This window comes from Camponotus vicinus, unplaced genomic scaffold, assembly GCF_025532165.1.
Source record: "Camponotus vicinus isolate PSW18456_S1 unplaced genomic scaffold, iyCamVici1.0 SCAF_12, whole genome shotgun sequence".
Classification (NCBI taxonomy): domain Eukaryota; kingdom Metazoa; phylum Arthropoda; class Insecta; order Hymenoptera; family Formicidae; genus Camponotus; species Camponotus vicinus.
The window spans coordinates 5,195,054-5,216,516 of record NW_028141948.1 but is presented as its reverse complement, the minus strand read 5'-3'; the positions used below and the strand labels follow the sequence as shown (position 1 = coordinate 5,216,516).

The 21,463-nt window shown below is 37.4% G+C and overlaps 2 protein-coding genes across 2 annotated transcripts; one reads left to right on the top strand and one right to left on the bottom strand.

Annotated features, from left to right (window-relative positions):
- The first annotated feature begins 15,932 nt into the window (after positions 1–15,932).
- Positions 15,933–17,054, top strand: LOC145963245 (uncharacterized). The gene is made up of 2 exons (XM_083084975.1): positions 15,933–16,233; positions 16,387–17,054. Exons 1-2 carry the CDS (start codon positions 15,933–15,935, stop codon positions 17,052–17,054), a joined length of 969 nt encoding a protein of 322 aa, XP_082941101.1.
- Positions 17,055–18,960: 1,906 nt separating this feature from the next.
- Positions 18,961–20,551, bottom strand: LOC145963244 (uncharacterized). The gene is made up of 3 exons (XM_083084974.1): positions 20,376–20,551; positions 20,125–20,284; positions 18,961–19,088 (listed from the first exon to the last, which is right to left on the bottom strand). Exons 1-3 carry the CDS (start codon positions 20,457–20,459, stop codon positions 18,961–18,963), a joined length of 372 nt encoding a protein of 123 aa, XP_082941100.1. The 5' UTR covers positions 20,460–20,551.
- Positions 20,552–21,463: the final 912 nt, after the last annotated feature.

The window sequence follows — 21,463 nt, the reverse complement described above, 5'->3', positions numbered from 1 at the left end:
CCCGCGTTCGGCGCATCTCCCGAACCCCTCCGAACGGGCCCGACCGTACCGCTTCCCGAAACCCGTTCGGAAGGGGTAATACCGCCGCGCGCCGACGCGGGTAATTAGCCGGTATAAAAAGGCCGCATTCGGCAAATTAGACACCTTTTTTCTAGTCCGCTCACTCAAGTGAAGCACACCAAGGAAACCTAGACCGCTCCTAGAAAACTAGCCCAACTTCAAGTCACGGAGGTAGAGCGAACTCTTCCTCCTTCGAGCTCTCTCGATACTTGATTCGGCTAATCCATCTAGACACATTCTGACCGTATAAGCGAACCAGAGCGCACTCCGGTTCGATCGAGGGATCTCGATCATCGGTTCAAAATCCGACCATCTAACGCCGGTGCATTAAATCTCGAGGTAGAGTGGAGAGCTACCTCGGACGAGTATTCTCGTCGGCACGGCGCTCCCGAGAAAACTTCCAGCCATACCGGGAATTATTTCTGCGTTAACAAGAAATAGGCTTATTCCGAAATAACCAGCCGATTCACGGAATCACGCGCCTACAAAAACGTGTACAGAAAAACGGGGCTAGACCGACCGCCCAGACGCGTATACTGAAAAACTAGTCGCGCTACGTCAAACGGTCATTGAACCGACGCGATCGTAAACACGCGCGATACACGAAGCGTCTTGCATTACGAAAGCAACGCTTTTAGTGAATTATACGAAACTCGCTCTGCATTTCCGAACAACGCCTTTATTGCATACAAACGCATACACATTCATATCGTGCGATACAACACCACGCGCTTTGCGCATTCTTATACAGGGTGACCCATTTTAACTTAGGCAGCCAAATAACTCGAAAAATAAGCAAGATAGAGAAAAATGTTTTAGACAAAAGTTGTATGGTTTCGTGGGGGCCATAAGATGGTATCATTGGTTTGACCTTGAAGAGTCATTTGAAGGTCACGTGATGGTCACTTCAATTTTTTTAAATGGAATACCCTATATATTTTTGTACATTCTTGTAGCTTATTTCGAGAGCTTTCCAAAACACTATAATTAAGTACCTTTCCGTTAAGTACTTTTTGAGTTATGATGCTTGAAATAATTTCTTAATTTTACATAAACCGTAAAATATCTTGTAAAATATTCATTTTTCGATTATCTTACCTTTATACTTTTATGTACAAAATAATGAGAGGAATCAATTGGTGTAAAGAAAACACATAGTTGTTTTTAAGAAAAAATATGGAATTGTTAATTGCAAATTACATATTTTTTCTTCGAAACAACTATGTGTTTTCTTTACACCAATTGATTCCTCTCATTATTTTGTACATAAAACTATTAAGGTAAGGTAATCGAAAAATGAATATTTTACAAGATATTTTACGGTTTATGTAAAATTAAGAAATTATTTCAAGCCTCATAACTCAAAAAGTACTTAACGAAAATGTACTTAATTATAGTGTTTTGGAAAGCTCTCGAGATGAGCTACAAGAATATACAAAAATATATAGTATGTTCCATTTAAAAAAATTGAAGTGACCTTCACGTGACCTTCAAATGACTCTTCAAGGTCAAACCAATGATACCATCTTATGGCCCCCTCGAAACCATACAACTTTTGTCTAAAACATTTTTCTCTATCTTGCTTATTTTTCGAGTTATTTGGCTGCCTAAGTTAAAATGGGTCACCCTGTATATATATATATATATATATATATATATATATACAGGGTGTCCCAAAAGTCCCGGAACGGTCGAATATTTCATAAACTATGCACTTTAGAAAGAAATGTTTCCGACAAAAGTTGTATGGCTTAAAGGAGGCCAAGATGGTGTCAATGGTTTGACCTTAGAAAGTCGTTTGAAGGTCACGTCAAGGTCATCTTCAATTTTTTAAATGAAACTCCCAATTTTTTATTACTTATTCTTGTAGCTTATCTCGAGAGCTTTCCAAAATACTATAATTAAATTAGTTTTCATTAAGTACTTTCCGAGTTAGGCTTGAAATCGTTTCTTAATTTTACATAAACCGTAAAATATCTTGTAAAATATTCATTTTTCGATTATCTCACCTTAATGCTTTTATGTACAAAATAATGAGAGGAATCAATTGGTGTAAAGAAAACACATAGTTGTTTTTAAGAAAAAATATGTGATAGTTAATTGCAAATTACATTTTTTTTCTTCGAAACAATTATGTGCTTTCTTTACACCAATTGATTCCTGTCATTATTTTGTACATAAAAGTATTAAGTTAAAGTAATCGAAAAATGAATATTTTACTAGATATTTTATAGTTTATGTAAAATTAAGAAATTATTTCAAGCCTCGTAACTCGAAAAGTACTGAATGAAGAAATACTTTATTATAGTATTTTGGAAAGCTGTCGGGATAAGCTACAAGAATAAGTAATAAAAAATAGGGGTTCCCATTTAAAAAAAGGAAGTTGACCTTCAAATGACCTTAAAAATGACCTTTAATGTCGAATCCAAGGTCACTATTACAGATAGCCCCCTTTGTTCCCTACAACTCTTATCCGAGTCGTTTTCCTTCAAACGTTGATCCTGAAAAGTTATGAGGGTGGAACTTTTAAAATGGGACACCCTGTATACAGGGTGATTCAAAATAACCCTATTGTCCTTAAAATGACACATTCTTGAGTCAATTCTAAGACGATTTTTCCTTTGGCAAAATTTCGTCCGACGCTTAGTTTTTGAATTATTAGAGGAAGTAATTAACTTATGACGGGTCGGATACAAGAGGCAGGCAAGGGTAGCGCGATTCACCGTCAGACGCGGGTACTTACGCGGGGCGCCTGCTGCAATCAGCTGATCGTTACATATACACACATGCGAATACATACATTCTCACTCTCTCTCTCTCTCTCTCTCTCTCTCTCATTTGCTTACTCACTTGAAATCATTATTACTCTTACTTAAATTATTATTTATTTTTTATTATTATACATTTTCACTTTAATTATTATTTTTTTAAATTGTACTGTTTTTTTTAAGAGAGGGGGGGAAAAGCATTTTATGCATACACACCGGCCGGTCCGGTGAGTTATGTGAGACTCGAGTACCAAGTCGAATTACCAACTCGGTAGTCCCTACCCACTAAAAATCCCCCTCTTTCGCGAATTTTCTCTAACACTGTTTATTTGACATCCCGAAATCTGTTATCACACAACACCAAAGAATAGTTATTATTACCTTGTTCGATGCATTGCTGTAATTCCTTGAGAAATGAATTTTCCGACAGATCGTACTTTCACTCAAATTGAACGTAGATATCACGTTCTAAGGGACGGAGATCCACACTAAATAATTAATCAAAAGTTATTTTTTCTTTTATAAACTCTATTCTTTTATAAACTTCAACATAATCGCATTCATTCACTCATTCCATAAAACGAGAAATTTACCAATGACTCTATCACTAATCACTATCAATCACTGTCGAATAATCACTGTCGGCAATTAAAAACCACTCGATTAAAGAAACATACGCGCACATACCTGTGTGAAGTTAGCCCCGCACTTTTGAATTTTATATTTTTATTAATTGTGCTGCATTGTGCTATGTTTGTGCTGATTTGTGCCGCAAACCGTAGCTTAATAATTTAAACCATTTTTTAGAAAATTAAAAAAAACGAAATTTGCGGCAGCCCCGCACTTTTCGAATTTTGAATTTTTATTGATTGTGCTGTATTGTGCTACGTTTGTGCTAATATATACCGCAAACCGCAACTCAATAACTTGAACCATATTCGAGAAAATAAAAAAAAAATTACTAGCCCCGCACTTTGTACCAATCGAGTTCAATTTTTTTTAATAAATTGGCATAAGTTTGTGCCGTATTGTGCCGTTAAGCAAATTTTGTTATCTTATTCCATTTAGCTAAAAAAAATTCGTAAAATTAGAAACAATAATAATATATAAATCATTTTTTATAGCATTAATTGAATTTCTAACAATTGTGTTATATTGTCCTCATAATTAGAAAGGATAAACAGATAAAAAAATATAGGTAATTATAAAGTTTGATTAAATATTTAATAAAAAGGAGTGGGGGTGAAAAAAGATTTAACATTTTTTATTTTTTTTCTCTTGTGCCAGATTGTGCTAGACGAGTACAACAACTTTTCCTAATGACAAAATACCGTCAGATCATTAGTTTTTGTTGTGGAACAGAAATTAGAAACGAATTATTAGGAATACAAAATTTTACATGCATGTATTTTTCAAACTATAACAGATAATCTGGTTCTGCAAGTTGTGCTATGTTGTGCTACCAAAGATGAAGAAATAACAAGCATAAGATGCATCAACAATCCCAGGGATTGATTAAATATCGATTAAAAGAGGGTGGGGGTGAAAAAAATTTAATATTTTTTACTTTTTTTCTCTTGTACCAGATTGTGCTAGACGAGTACAACAACTTTTCCTAATGACAAAATTTTCTCAGATCGTTAAATTGCGTAGCACATACGAAATTAGAAATCGGACGTTAGGAAATTTTAGGAATGAAAAATTTTAAACTCGCGTAACTTACAAACAGCGATAGATAATCGAATTCCGCGAACTGTATTAATTTGTGCTAACAATAAGTATGACGAACTATCCAATCTCGAAAAAGGTAGAGAAAAATTAAAGTGATTGAGAAAATCTAACAAAATTAGTGGGGAGTGAAAAATATTTGATCAAAGTTCCACCTAGTGTGGGGGACTGTGTGCTGGCACAACTTTTCTTGATAATTAAAAGCCGCGTTTTGCATTACCCGGAACCAACGACGTGGACGTAGCGAAATTTCCTAACGTCCGATTTCTAATTTCGTATGTGCTACGCAATTTAACGATCTGAGAAACTTTTGTCATTAGAAAAAGTTGTATTCGTCTATCTAGCACAATGTGGCACAAGAGAAATAAAATTTTTTAAATTAAATTTTTGTTCACCCCCATCCCCTTTTAATCGATATTTAATCAATCCCTGGGATTGTTGATGCATCTTTTGCTTGTTATTTCTTCGTCTTTGGTAGCAAAATATAGCACAACTTGCAGAATCAGATTATCTATTATAGTTTGAAAAATACATGCATGTAAAATTTTGTATTCCTAAAAATCCGTTTCTAATTTCTGTTCCACAACAAAAACTAATGATCTGACGGCATTTTGTCATTAGGAGAAGTTGTTGTACTCGTGTAGCACAATGTGACACAAGAGGAAAAAAATAAAAAATGTTAAATCTTTTTTCACCCCCACTCCTTTTTATTAAATATTTAATCAAACTTTATAATTACCTATATTTTCTTACCTGTTTAGCCTTTCTAATTATGAGGACAATATAACACAATTGATAGAAATTCAATTAATGCTGTAAAAAATGATTTATGTATTATTATTGTTTTTAACTTTACGAATTTTTTTTAGCTAAATGGAATAAGATAACAAAGTATGCTTAACGGCACAATACGGCACAAACTTATGTCAATTTATTAAAAAAAATTGAACTCGATTGGAACAAAGTGCGGGAATAGTAATTTTTTTCTTTTTTAATTTTCTTGAATATGGTTGAAGTTATTAAGTTGCGGTTTGCAGCACACATTAGCACAAACGTAGCACAATACAACACAATCAATAAAAATTCAAAATTCGAAAAGTGCGGGGCTGCCGCAAATTTCGTTTTTTTTAATTTTCTAAAAAATGGTTTAACTTATTAAGCTACGGTTTGCGGCACAAATCAGCGCAAACGTAGCACAATGCAACACAATTAATAAAAATATAAAATTCAAAAAGTGCGGAGCTAACTTCATACAGATCGCGCGCATACGTTATTACACGACGCGACGATATTTACCCAGCGATAGCAAACAGTTTTTGGTTATGGTAAGTTACGGTAGATTTTTCAATCAAACACATGTTCACGTTCGACAGCGCTGTTAGTACCTTAACCTACCGTAACCAAAAACTGTTTGCTGTCGCCGGGTAAATATCGTCGCATTGTCGCGTCATCGCGTCGTGTAATAACGTATGTGCGAGTATGTTTCTTTAATCGAGTGGTTTTTAACTGCTAACAGTGATTATTCGACAGTGATTGATAGTGATTAATGATAGAGTCATTGGTAAATTTCTCATCTTATCGAGTGAGTGAATGAATGTGATTATGTTGAAATTTATAAAAGAATACAGTTTATAAAAGAAAAAAATAACTTTCGATTAATTATTTAATGTGGATCTCTGTCCCTTAGAACGTAATATCTACGTTCAATTTGAGTGAAAGTACGATCTGTCGGAAAATTCATTTCTCAAGGAATTACAGCAATGCATCGAACAAGGTAATAATAACTATTCTTTGGTGTTGTGTGAAAACAGATTTCGGGATGTCAAATAAACAGTGTTAGAGAAAATTCGCGAAAGAGGGGGGTTTTTAGTGGGTAGGGAGTACCGAGATGGTAATTTGACTTGGTACTCGAGTCCCACATAACTCACCGGACCGGCCGGTGAGTATGCATAAAATGCATTTTCCCCTCTCGTAAAAAAAAACAGTATAATTTAAAAAAATAATTATTATTAAAATGAAAATGTATAATAATAAGAAGTAAATAAAAATTTAAGTAAGAGTAATAATGATTTCAAGTGAGTAAGCAAATGAGAGAGAGAGAGTGAGGGAAGGAGAGAGAGACAGAGAGAGAGAGAGGGAGAGAATGAGAATGTATGTATTCGCATGTGTGTGTATGTAGCGATCAGCTGATCGCAGCAGGCACCCCGCGTAAGCACCCGCGTCTGGGCCAGCGCACAAACATTGCCGTAGCGCCTTACGCCACCTTACGTAAGAACCTTATGTTACGTGATACGTAAACCAATCCTACGGCAACGCACAAGAAATTCTTACGTTAATTAACGTAATTAACGTAACGTTAGAATTTCTTGTGCGTTGCCGTAGGATTGGTTTACGTGTCACGTAACATAAGGTTCTTACGTAAGGTGGCGTAAGGCGCTACGGCAATGTTTGTGCGCTGGTCCTCTGATGGTAAATCGTGCCACCCTTGCCTGCCTCTTGTATCCGATCCGTCATAAGTTAATTACTTCCTTTAATAATTCAAACACTAAGCGTAGGACGAAATTTTGCCAAAAGAAAAATCGTCTTAGAATTGACTCAAGAATATGTCATTTTAAGGACAATAGGGTTATTTTGAATCATCCTGTATATATTTATGTATATATACATACATTGCTTACTATTGTTTAATATATATTGCTTTAATAAATTTCTTATTCCAAGAATTGTGAGTAATTACACTACATTGATAAAAGTTACACACATAATAATAAAACTTGCTTATCATTTTTTTGCTATTTATATTAATTATTATATGCTATGCTAATTATATTATGTCTATTATATTTTTATATTTATATTACATTTTTTACATTGCATTTTTTGGGATAAGAATATATGTTCTAGCGCTTCTGTTGTTGTGTTTCCGACAAGCGTTAAGAACCATGTTTTTATTATATCAAATTAGTATTTTAATATGCATAATTAATGTTATTTTTTCAGATTTTTTTAAGTTAATAATTTCTTATCATAATATACTTTTTTTCATTATATTGATATTAATCTATGTAGCAAAGTTGCTTATTGTTGCAGGTAGGTTTAGAAAGAAACAGTTATTTGAAATGCGGACTATTTCAAACACTCAGCTCCTATTGCGTGGTATGTGGATGCAGAAATCTCTCAGCGCCATTTTATATTCCAGCACATAACATATACATTCTCGCACAATTCTCGAATCACATAGTGGTTAAAAGTGACTGTAAAAGAGAGGGAACGTGGTTTAATGGATACAAAATACTCATACTACTCCGCTGGATGGCCAATGGAGTATACGTTAGGTATTTCCCCTTCTTCACAAAAGAAATAGTAAATAACGGTATATAATAGAAATATAATAAAAATTAAATATTAAATAAGAGATAAATTTTAATAACTAGAAGCTCTTAAGAAATATATTTTTCTCAAATACATACAAATTGATTTAAAAAAAATATAATTATTCATTATCAAATCTAATTTATTATCTATCATTATAATACAATAATAAAACAATTTGTACAAATTTATATAGAATATTTTATATCTGCTGGCACCCGGAAAGTCATGTGCAATCTCGAATCCCGGCAATAAGGACTGAAATAATAGCAAAGAGAAGGGTTTTTAGTGGATATGGTCCGTTAGGTAGGACGAGTCCCACAAGGCCGCGGAGGCCGCACGAGCGATCGAGGGTGCGTAAATGCATTTTCCCTTCTTTCGCAAAAAAAAAAAACTACAGTATATGTATACAGTATATGTATGTATATATATGTGTGTGTATATACCCATACAGCACAGAACATTGCAGTAATATTGCGGCAATATTGCAATGTTGCTGCAATGTTACAACAATATTAATAATATTGCAAAAATATTATTAATATATATATATATATATATATATATATATATGGCGGCTTGAGTTTCCGCTCTATCTAGTTTATGCGCGTGGTGTGTTCGTAATGTGTTCGCAGTTTCGTTCGCCGAGGATAAGGCTGAGTGTAGGTACGACGTAGTTAGATTCCTTGTTTGTACAAAATAATAATTTATTCTATGTGGCTATGTACAGTAAAGTATGTTGGCATCAATTTTATGTGGTCCTGAAAAGGACCGTTTGAGAATAAGCTCTTATTCTTTCCCGATACGTGATTGGCGGTAGGGTCTTAGTGACCCGCAGAGACCCTAGGCTGTTGTTGTTCGGGTCAGCCACCGTATCCTCCGTTTGTGTTGCCGTGGACGTATGGTTCGGTTCCCAATCACTGTCTGATTGGCTGGCTTGCTCCTGAGTCGCTGATTGGACCTGGATCCCTCGATGTACGGAGATGCGTGCCGTCTGGATTCCGACTTCTCTCTTGCCCACGGGTGATGGAGGCAATGGAGAGAGCAAGGCCGGATAGCTTCCGATGATGGTAGGTGAGGTGTAGCGCCGTACTCGGATGTCCCAGGTGTTCAGCAATATCCTGGGTGGCCTTGTAAGTCGTGGCGGATCCAGTTCCAGTGGAATCAGCTGCCACGGCAATAACTGGAAGGTGACTCGCTTCTTCGGAGGCTCGTGGTCCTCACATGGCTGCTTTGCTGGCCCGGGTGATCGGGGCGAGATTAGCGGCCGTGGAATCCGGCTGCGCCTCGAAGGAATCCTTCCTGAGCGTGTAAGGCTCGTCAAAAATAATCTGCGTATTCGTTCTCTTCACTATTGCTAGCTGAGAGGTGAATCGAGATTCGAAATTTCGTCGCTGCGCCCGGCCTTATATATCGTCTCGGCGTGTTCTTGATTACGCGAAAAGGATTTGCTGCTGGGCCATCTGTTGGCCGTCCCGCGATTCAGCGCGGGGGCATCCCCTAACGTTCGCGCTACCGTTCGTGTATCGCGCGCACGGGCTGCCGCACCGCAGGCGCTCGGTGCGGTATGTCAGTATGTATTTGTGGTGTGTGGCAAAACGCCACATATATATATGTCATAGGGTTTTTTCCAGGACCACATTTTTTTTAATGCATTAATTTGATAATTAATCTATTGTATATTATTCTCAACAAATTACATATTTATGTATACAATATATTATAAGTTATTTAAAATTTAAGATATTGTGATTATTTCCATGTCTACCATTATTTCCTAGATCTAGGATAGGTCTATAGATGTACTAGTTTTTTCCAGGTCTTTATAGATGTACTGGTTTTTTTCCAAGTCTTTATAGATATACTGGTTTTTTCCAGGTCTTTATACATATTGATTATTTCTAGGCTTTTATAAATGTACTGGTGTTTTTTCCCAGATTTCGCCGAAAGAAATTCTTAATAAATCTTTATCTTTTTTCTAAGAAAAAATATGTAATTTGCAATTAACAATTACATATTTTTTTTTTAAAAACAACTATGTTTTTTCTTTACACCAATTGATTCCTCTCATTATTTTGTACATAAAAGTATTAAGGTAAGATAATCGAAAAATGAATATTTTACTAGATATTTTATGGTTTATGTAAAATTAAGAAATTATTTCAAGCCTCATAACTCGAAAAGTACTCAATAAAGAAATACTTTATTATAGTGTTTTGGAAAGCTCTCGAGATATGCTACAAGAATAAGTAATAAAAAATAGGGGTTCTGTTTAAAAAATTGAAGGTGACCTTCACGTGACTTTTAAATGACTCTCCAAAATCAAATCATTGCCACCATCTGATGGCCCCCTTTAAGCCATACAACTTTTGTTTGAAACATTTTTTTATTTAACACATTTCGGAGATATTTGAGCGTATTATTTAGAATGGAACACCCTGTACGTCTGCATACGCATTAAAGTTGCGTACAGAATTTTTTCACCAAAAATTTAGCAAACTAAAACATTATTTTATTTCGTTTATTGTCGTTTATTGTCGTCGTTATATTTCCTTAAATGATCCATTTCATTACAATAATATTTTTTGTATATTCATTGTTCAAACATATATATTGATTAAAGTATGGGCACAGATAGTACGTATGAATCTGTTCCTCTTAACTCTTAGGTTATCTATTTCATTGTCACCCTGTATGGCATGAAATGATGGGAAATATACTATAGCATGTTAGTGTAATAGAGAAAGCGATTCCAAATAGCGATGGCCTTCGTCGCACAAGCGGGCTCGGTTCGTAACAAAGGAGCGCTCATTCCAATTAGTTCTATAGTTCAATGCAAAGTTCATTATACAAGATAATTCGAATTACTTATTACTTCAATGATTAATATTTTCGCAATCCATGTTACATTTTTTGTTAAGTAAATATTAAAAATAAATCTACTACTTGTTGGAATTCCGTAAAGCGCATATGTGCGTATTTACAGTTGCTGTAACTATTATTTGTCACTAGAAAACACAAGCTTACACATCCGACTGGTAGCCCTCAAGCTGAGTAAGGATGTGTAATGTTGTGTCAACAATTATGGCAATTGGAACGCACTTTATGTCACTGTGTGCACAAAAGTGTCTAGGAATATTGTAATTGGAAAGCACCCTATCTTTTTTCAGTGAATAACAACAAACAAAGATAGAATGACACTTGTGTCGCTAAATAGAAAGCATCCAGTATGATGTGTCAACTTGTATCGTAATCTTTTTACGTCATCGGCCGCATTCAGCGGACTCAACCGCTAAGTAGCAATCGAACGTGATTGGTTTCTACCGCCACGCATAAGTCTAAGGCTAATATTAATTTGTCGTACGACAAATTTTTTAAGCACATTGATTGGCTGCAGGATAATAATTTTTTGAATCTTTAGAAACTTTCTATCTCACAGCCAATCAATGTGCTTAAAAAATTTGTCATACGACAAATGTAATATTAGCCTAACGCATTGTTGCGTCCTGTGTGCAGGAGCCCTATGGTTGATCAATTCGCTTACGACTTTTACTCATTGTAGCGGAGGTCTAAAGGCCCTTGCACAATGCTAGGCAACAGGCAATAGGAATAAGGAATAAAAACTATTCACCAATAAATACGCGGAATAGAAAATATTCACCAATAGGAGCAGAGGATAGATACTATTTTCTGTTCCTATTGCTTGTTGCCTAGCATTGTGAAAGGGCCTTAAGACTTATTTTACTTGTTATACCGAGATTCTTCAGGGCCTTGCACAATGCTAGGGAACAGGCAATAAGAACAGAAATAGTATCTATTCTCTGTTCTTATTGGCGAATATTTTCTATTCCGCGTATTTATTGGTGAATAGTTTTTATTCCTTATTCTTATTGCCTGTTGCTTAGGAAAGTGCCTCGTTTGACCACGTTGCGATTGACCACAGCCAATTATATCGACCTGTGCCTAGGGTAACCAGCAACGATTGACCAATCAGAGAATCCTATTTTGAATTGGCCAATTGGCGACGTGGTCAATCGGGTGTCACCCGTTGCATTGTGTAAGGGCACAGTGTATACAGTAGCGCAACTCTCTGTCGGCACCTCTGATGTTAGCGTGGGTAAAAATGAACTGCACATGCGCGGACTTGGTAGGTAACCAATCACGACAGTGACCTTTTGTTTCACTTGCTCTCTCTCTCTCTTTCTAACCTATTATACACATATTATACAAGGCGAGACATCTGACATCGGAACATATACTATACTGGGTAACTGATCTGAAATTGTATATGTCAAGAGTCGGCTACCCCCCGAATGGGTTTCCAACTTGGCGTGGTGGAGGGGCTTACGGTCGCATCCGGGCCCACCCGTTAAGGGGTGGAGCCGGGTGCGACCAACGAAGAGGGACCCCCCAAGCCAAGGTGTTAATGAAACCGTGCCGACGGCTGCGTGGCGCAGGGGGTGCTGCGTCTCGAACGGTTTCCCCGGATACCGGGCGACCTCCGGGGTATTTAGCCAAGCTCCAGCCAATTCGCGGCTCTGGTTGGGTGATGTCGCGCATCCGCGGTACTCGTGGGACGAAAATGGACTTGACGAACTCACAGACAAAAACAACAACAAAAAACACCATCATGGACAAAGTCCTCCAGGGCGTGGCTTCCTTAGGGAGCGAACAATCGGAAGAATGAAACTCGGGGGTTGTCTTGCCTGAAGACCACCCTAAAACCCGAGTCCGATACAGTGGAGCAGCAAGGAGACGCTACAAGAAACAGCTTCAGAGGGAGAGAGAGGCTACCAAAGCCCAAATCCCTCCCGCTGAAGCTGATTCTAGTCCTGGGCCCAGCAGCGGTGGAGCCCCGACTGTGGCGCTTAAACGTGCCCGGCCGGGGAATAACACCCCTAGTTCCATCGATACTCGCCAGGGCAAACGACCCAAGATCAATGATCAAGGATCATATGCCCAAGTGACCAAAGGGCTTGTCAGATTAGCCCTCATTTTGGAGGGCTTCCCTGACAAGAAGCTAGGAGCCGCGAAATGTGGATTGATCAGGAAGATGATCGGAGGGCATATCCTCGAATTACCCGAGGGCACGAAAGCCTCCACATTCTCCGGCTCCTGGGAGAGAGACGGAGCCTATGTTTTTGCGTGCGACGAGCAGTCGGAGGACTGGCTAAAAAGCCTCCGACCTGAAGGTGGGGAGAAACTCCCTACGTGTAGTGCCGGTCGATAAGCTGCTTAGGCGCCATCGAGTGGTGGTACACGTGGAGGAGCCCGACTTGTCTGCTGAGGAAGCCTTGAGGCTCCTCGGCAGACAAAACACAGGACTGGCGACCGGAGATTGGATCGTCACCAGGGGGAGCGTGAGTTGGGATGCCACGAGCACCTACTTCGCCTGCCTGATTGGGGATCAATCTCTGGACGCCCTGAAGTCCTGTAATTTCAGGCCCTGCTGCAGTCTCGGACGGGCATCCGTTAGGCTGCTCGAAAGGGAGTGCGACAGGAAGTCTGAATCTGTGCAGGGGACATCAGAGGGGACTGCCTAAATATGATGGTCTCCACGGTACTCATCATCCAAATTAACTTGCATCACAGTAAAGGTGCCTCGGCTATTCTTGCCAGGAGCACCACTGCGCTGCACACACACCTTGCCATTATCCAGGAGCCTTGGCTCCTGAATAATGCCATCAAAGGTTTGGGCGGCTGTGGAACTATTTTCAGAGCCTGCTCGAACTGCAAACTAAGGACATCCGTTGCAACAAAAGTCTTAATATCACTTTTCTGCCTCAGCTTAGCAGCGAAGATTTAACTATCGTCCAGACGAGCATCAACCTGGAGGAGGAGAAGACAATGGACTTACTCATAGGGTCAGCCTACATGCCCTACGATTCCTGTAATCCTCCATCCCAGGACAATGTTAAAAACCTGGTTGCCCATGCTGAGGAGGCAAGATTCGAACTCCTCCTGGGCTGTGACGCTAACTCCCACCACGTCGGTTGGGGCAGCTCAAACATTAACCCGAAAGGGAAGAGTCTACACAACTTCATCTTGGACAAGGAACTCATAATCCTAAACAGAGGTACGGTGCGCAATTGAACGGTGTGCAAACGAACGGTGTGCAACTGAACAGTGTGCAAATAAACAGTGCGTATATTTCTGTGTCCAAATGAACGGTGTGAACTTAAACGGTGCGCAACTGAACGGTGCCCAATTGAATCGTGTGCAAAGTTTTGTGTCTAATTGTAACGTGTCCAATTGTACTGTGTCCAAGTGAAGGCCACTCGCCCTCGACCCTGTCCAGCCACTCTGTCAGACAGGGCCGGATGGCCCGACGGTTCTTTGCCCCGCTGTTCTTGGGGCAGAGAGATGGTTGCTCCACCTCTTAATCATTTTCCGTCGGGCATGGAACCGGATGGCTTTTTTAACTTTCCCGGGCAGGTTGGTTACATCATGTTCCCCCATTAGTTCCCTCTCTCGCATGTAGACCTCCTGGGTGTCTATTACGGTTCTTGAAGCGAGGTGAAAATTACAAAAGTGAACAGATTTACTAGATTTCGACAAATGAAATTGTAGATACTCTAGTAAATTTCCTCACTTTTGTTATTTTCACTTCGTTTCAAAAACCGTAATAGGCCTCCTGATACATTAATGCGAGGAACTCCAGGGGGTCCAACCCGCCAAAATAGAGCCCGCCGCGTGGGAGACTGCAGTATGCACGGGTCACTCTGGCGACCATTGTGCGCTGGACGCGCCTCAGCGCGTCTTTAGCGCGTCGCGCGGCCGCCAGCTCCGCCGCCCATACTGGAGCACCGTATAAGGCGACAGAGTTGATGTCCTCACGTATATTCGGCGGACTCTGCCATCCGGGCCCCTAAAGTTTGGAAGAAGCCGGCCTAACGCAGCCGCAAACTTCTCCACCCTGGGGGCAAGGGCCTCAAAGTGAGGCCCAAACTTTCACTTGCCATCCAATAAGAGACCTAGGTATTTCAGTCGGTCCCCTATCAGGACGCGGGCGTCACATACCCGGATATGGGTTCTTGGCGGCTTGCCGAAGGCGCTACCATAAAAGAATAGCGCCACGGTCTTTTTCGCCACCATCTTTAAACCCATACCAGTTACCTCACGCACCACACGTGCCACCGCCGTCTTGGCCATGGCCGCGGCGTTCCCCCAATCGGCCACCACTAATGTGTCAACAGTGTAACACAGGAGGGTATGCTCTAGGACTATTTCTGAATATCGAGGGGGCATTTGATACCACCTCATATACAGCAATCAAAGAGGCCATGCACAGGCATGACATCTCTGAAACTCTGATCGATTGGACACAAAGTATGCTAGAACTAAATTAACAATCAAAGTATACAGAACTTTGACTGTTAATTACGGAGACAAAACCTTGAGTGATCTTCCGGCCAGAGGCTGCCCGCAGGGCGGCGTCCTCTCTCCGTTCCTGTGGTGCCTTGTGGTGGACGAACTCTTGGTTAAATTACAAGAAGCGGGCCTCCTTGTCTGTGACTACGCGGATGACGTGACTGCAGTTGTGAGAGGTAGCATTCTCTCAACCCTTAAGGAGCTTATGCATAAAGCATTCAAGATTATTCAAAACTGATGTCAATCCAAAGGTCTTACGGTCAATCCGTCTAAGACTGAAGCTATGATTTTCACCAGATAATACAAGCCCGAATTCATAGGGCCTCTGAGGCTCTAGGGCAAAGAGCTACCATACACTTCTTCGGTAAAATACTTGGAGGTCCATCTTGACCTCAAATTAAGCTGGAAACTTCATCTTGAAGTTAAACGCAAAAAATTCTACACTTCTATGTGGGCATGTAGAAGGACTGTAGGTAAAACGTGAGGCGTTAAACCCAGAATTGCCCTCTGGATCTACAAAGCCATTCTACTGCCCCGTCTCACATATACTGCGGTGGTCTGGTGGCCCAGGGTGGAGAAGGTGAGGGCCAGGAACCTACTCAAAAGCCTTCAGGGTTGTTACCTTAGGTCGGGATGGGGGCCATGAGAACCACCCCTACGGAGGCGCTTGAGATTGCACTCTGTCTTCCACCCTTGGATCGCTTTATTATCAGCACAGCCAAACTTTCTGCCTACAGATTAAAGTGTCAAGGTGACTGGAGAGGACAGCATCTTGGTCATACCGACTATCGTTCCTCCATGAACACCCATTCTCTCTGCTGCAGGATAGAATATCTAGGAAATCCCAGGTCTTTAAGTTCTTCAAAACCCAGATACCTTCTAGGGAAGATTCGAATAAACCAGAACGAATCTGCCGGCCTAACTGGGACATCTGGTACATGGGTGGCTCGGGGGCAGAAGGACGATTTAGAGCTGGAGTCTACGGCTCAAGGACTAACCATAGGGAATCTTACTCCCTAAGGGAACTGGCCATGGCTTTTCAAACTGAGGTTCTAGCAATCCTTGAGTGTGCAAACACTAACTGTAGTTAAAGCCACTAACAGAAATATACTCATCTGCTCCGATAGTAGGGTAGTTATTAACGCTCTAGCCAAGACCACCACTGAGTCTTCGGTGGTTTGGGACTTCATGCTAGCGCTCAACAGACTAAGCGAATCCAATAGGATCACCTTAGCTTGGGTTCCCGGTCATCAGGGAATCCATGGCAATGAGGTGGTGGACGGCCTGGCAAAGCTAGGCACCCTCGAAGTCCCGGCTAGACAGGTCGTCGGCGTCCCCTTTACCATAGGTAAAAGACTCATCAAAGAATCTTTAAAACGGGAACATCTGGTTTCGTGGGGCCAGGTTCAGGGCTGTCGTCAAGCCAAGCTTCTGCTGAACCAACCCCTTTCTAAAAGGATGGATGAACTCCTAACCATGAGCAGAAAGAAGCTCAATATCTCCATTGGCTTACTCACGGGCCATGTGGCTCTCAGGGCCCACTTATTTAATTTCAACCTGGCCGAGCGGAAAGATTGCCGTTTATGCAGCGAAGAAAAAGAGGACAGCATTTACATTCTGTGTTACTGTCCCGCTCTTGCTCTTAGGAGATACACACTCTGGGGTCATATGTTCGCTGAACCCAGTGTATTACAAAACGTGAGGGTGGGCGATCTATATAACCTTCTTGCAAGGGCCAAGTTGGATCGCTTATAACCTCAGACAACCACGGGGTTACAGACGATCTTTCAGATCTAGGTGACATCAAGGACTGATCTAGCCCCACCCGTCTTTTTACTACTACTACTACTACTAAGGGTCGGCTAAAGGCACGGTGGAGACCTCCCACGGAGAATCGGGAACTACCAATTCGTAAAAGCATTATTTTGGCTAAAATACAGATAATCATATTAAAATTATGATATTCGTAATCAGTAGGATTTCTAGCTCGCCACAGAGCCATTTTTTGGAAAAAAGATTTTAAAAAATTTTCAAATTGTGTGCAGAACTATGCAGCTACTCGCAGGTCAGGTGCAGTTAGATATCGTCCGTGTCACCGACGAGATACTGTTAAAGACCGACAGCCCTGGGTAAATTTTCGTGACCACCAAGTGGCCCCGGTGGGCCCAGAGATAATAGAAGATTGATGATATTACCGGCCGTTTTGATTATATTGAAGACAATTACAAGAGTTATTTAAATCATACGAGTATTTCAGGTCATTCAGCTATTGTTTTATTACCGAAAATGTATAAATCTTTTATGTACCTGTTTTAAAAATGAAATTATATATTAAATCATTATTTTATTATTGACAATGTAAAGATTTTGTTACCTACAACAGCACTTTCCACGTTTTTTTCTGGTCACGCTAAATCCCATAAGACCATCGGTCTTTAATAGTATCTCGTCGACCGGAAATAAGTTAGCGCTGGAAGTTCATATTTTTTAATAAACTATAGCTCAAACGATTGCTCCTTAATTGCTCCGTCCGAATCTACAATTGCTCCCCTCCTAAAATTAATAGTTTTTTTAATATTTGCAAAAAACATATAATTGATCATTTTTACTGAAAAACATATTTCTAATGGTTTTCGGCCATTACATCCGGTATAAAATGATTGCTCCCTAATTGCTCCCTATTGCTCCATCATTAGTTTAACGATTATTGCATTATTTTATCGCAAATTAACAATCAATAAATCATTTCACAAAACTACGACAATGCCACATGTCGGCCACTTATCGGAATAAATGTTTTAATAGTTTTCGGCAATTATATCCAACATAAAACAATTGCTCTTTAATTTCTTCGTATTGCTCCATCCTTATTTTAATAACTACCCAATGAGCAATAAGTTATCAAAAAGAGTTCTTAAAGCACTCAGATTCAAGAGTTAGACATCCGACAACTCTATCTAGATGATAACATTATGATATCAATAAGTCCTCTAATGCGTCGATTTTAGAGGAAAAGAAGACATCACATAAAGGACATCTAAAAGAATACTTCAATCTGACTTATTATAGATGTTAAGAAAATGTTACCATTAAGACTTTCTTTATAGAATTATTTTTACGTATGGTTTATTATATAAAAAATACTCCATAATACATTTATATGTATATATAAATTTTTTTTATTAAAAATTTTTACAAACAGAGCTATACAAACTTAAGAAATTATATGTTGTAACATTTGAATAATCCAAAAATAAAATTGTTTGTTATTTATATATAAATTTATTAAAATTAAAGTTATATATTAAAAGTTTATTTTTATAATATAGATAATTTTATAATTATTTTAATATATAATTTATATATTATAATATATATACTTTATAATATATTATAATTAATACTTTCTTATACATATCAGGTAATAAATTGCCACATTGCACACGTAAAATATATAAAACAAAAACAAAATTATATAAAATTATATAAAAAATTTTATATAAAAAACAAAATTATATAAAAAACAAAATTACTATACTGTGCTGCATACAAAAAATAAAATTATATGACAATAAAACAGAAAATTTTAACTTTTTAATTTATCGAAAATAGTAAATAAAAAACCAAATCGAAATAAAAATTAATACTATTTCCAAATACTTCATTTCTTCTTTTCATGTCGTTTTATATTTTGATTTATGCGATCTCCAGCATGTTGTAGCCAGTTTTTAATTGTAGTTTGAATGGTATGAGAAGAAGTATTTTTTCCAGCAATACTGATGATTACTTCTGAAAAAATATTTATAATTAATTTTTTTTTTAAATTACAAAATTAATAAAATTATAAATTCCTTAACATGTATTTACTATTTTCTAAAATAATATTCCGAATATATTCTACTTAAAAATTATTAATTAAAAAATATAAAACTACAAATGTTTCCTAAAGAAATTAAATAATAAACTAATTCTTGAACATTAAAAGTATGGAGTAAAAAATTAATAAAACAATTTAATTGAAAATAATAATCTCCATATACATAAAATAGTGACTATTGTAGATTAAAATATTTTGAAGAGTTTACAATAGAAATATGTTATATACTGTGTTCTTCCAAAATATTTTAATCTATAACAGTCACTGTGTTATATACATATGTATGTATTACTATATTATTATATTGCATGTCTGTATTATATATATATATTTTAACTTTTTGACAGAAAATTTGTCATTGTAGAACAGATGTAGGGCATTGGCGTGAAATTTATTATATATTTTGTGATACTAAATGCACCATATATTATATTCTATTCACTAATCGTGAGATAAATAGTATCTCAGTGTAAAACATTAACAGAATAAATGATAATTGACTAATATGAATATAAGGATTATAGAATCTACCAGGAACATTTAATGTATATAATTACACGATTATCAGTTGGTGATTGCATTGCTATAATAATAGATAAATTGTACGCCAATGCTATACACTGATGGTTTTACATTGCGCGTTTCTGTTAAAAACGCAAATTTATTTTTCTGAAGATCACCATAGTAATCTTAGTGCAGGCTTGAAAAGTTAGGTGTCAGAGTCGCCATTAGGGTCAGTCCACAAAATAGATTGCAAATACTTCCGTTGCTAGTTGATATAGTTGCGGATTCATGAAGCGACAAGTTGCTTTGTTTTGATTAGTCAATCCGCAATTATCAACTGGAAACGGGAATATTTGCAACCTATTGTGAAATGATCCTTAGTGTATCATTCTCTCTCTCTCTTTGTGTGTGTAATTCTGACATAAGTATGAAAAAATAAAATACCTATAATGACGTCAACAAATTTCATGGATCTTGTTTCAATAGTATTTTTTTGGTCTGTCCATGAGAGTTTGTAAGCTAACTCATCAGTTAGAGTAAGTTTTAACGCATTCCTTACATGTTGTTCCGAGTTTTTTCCTCCTATAGTTTTAATCAATTTTTTCTGTAAAGATTTAATTTAATTATTATATACATATTTGTGTTTAATTATTATACATTGTTTTTTATATTTAATTGATAAAAAGTATACTTACATATTGCAGTAAAGATGCGGAATCTTGTGTTATCAATTCATTAAATTGCTTTAGTGCTTCAGGAGTTCGAATTGGTAAATTCATATTTATTGCATTTTCTTGTGAAAAATTTGGGTTTATATCCAACAATAATTGTTGGATTGTAATCAATAATCGTAGAATTTTTTGAATGTCATTCTGACAAGCTTCTATTAAAAAAATTAATATATATATATAGAGAGATTGTTGTCTAAGCAGGACAAAAAAAAAGGCTTACGGTAATAGTATATATATATATATATATATGTATATATATGTATATATATATATATATATATATACAGGGTGAGCCATTTTAATTAACGCACGCAATTATTTCGGAAACAAAGCATTTTAGAGAAAAATGTTTCAGACAAAAGTTTTATGGTTTCGAGGGGGCCATAAGATGTTATCATTGGTTTGACCTTGAAGAGTTATTTGAAGGTCACATGAAGGTCACCCTCAATTTCTTAAATGGAACCTACTATTTGTCATTGCATATTCTTATAGCTTATCTCGAGAGCTTTCCAAAACACTATAATTAAGTACCTTTTCGTTAAGTACTTTTTGAGTTATGAGGCTTGAAATAATTTCTTAATTTTACATAAACCGTAAAATATCTTGTAAAATATTCATTTTTCGATTATCTTACCTTAATACTTTTACGTACAAAATAATGAGAGGAATCAACTGGTGTAAAGAAAACACATAGTTGTTTTGAAGAAAAAATATATAATTTGCAATTAACAATTCCATATTTTTTTCTTAAAAACAACTATGTGTTTTCTTTACACCAATTGATTCCTCTCATTATTTTGTACATAAAAGTATGAAGATAAGATAATCGAAAAATGAATATTTTACAAGATATTTTACGGTTTATGTAAAATTAAGAAATTATTTCAAGCCTCATAACTCAAAAAGTACTTAACGAAAAGGTACTTAATTATAGTGTTTTGGAAAGCTCTCGAGATAAGCTACAAGAATATGCAATGACAAATAGTAGGTTCCATTTAAGAAATTGAAGGTGACCTTCATGTGACCTTCAAATAACTCTTCAAGGTCAAACC

What these genes read in the sequence shown, in the direction of transcription:
- LOC145963245 (XM_083084975.1), top strand. Translation starts at nt 15,933, where the DNA reads ATGGGGGCCATGAGAACCACCCCTACGGAGGCGCTTGAGATTGCACTC. An exon ending in CGGCCTAACTGGGACATCTG is followed by an intron (nt 16,234 to 16,386) that starts GTACATGGGTGG and finishes CACTAACTGTAG; the next exon opens with TTAAAGCCACTAACAGAAAT.
- LOC145963244 (XM_083084974.1), bottom strand. Translation starts at nt 20,459, where the DNA reads ATGAATTTACCAATTCGAACTCCTGAAGCACTAAAGCAATTTAATGAA. An exon ending in CCGCATCTTTACTGCAATAT is followed by an intron (nt 20,285 to 20,375) that starts GTAAGTATACTT and finishes AAATCTTTACAG; the next exon opens with AAAAAATTGATTAAAACTAT. An exon ending in ATTTGTTGACGTCATTATAG is followed by an intron (nt 19,089 to 20,124) that starts GTATTTTATTTT and finishes ATATTTTTTCAG; the next exon opens with AAGTAATCATCAGTATTGCT.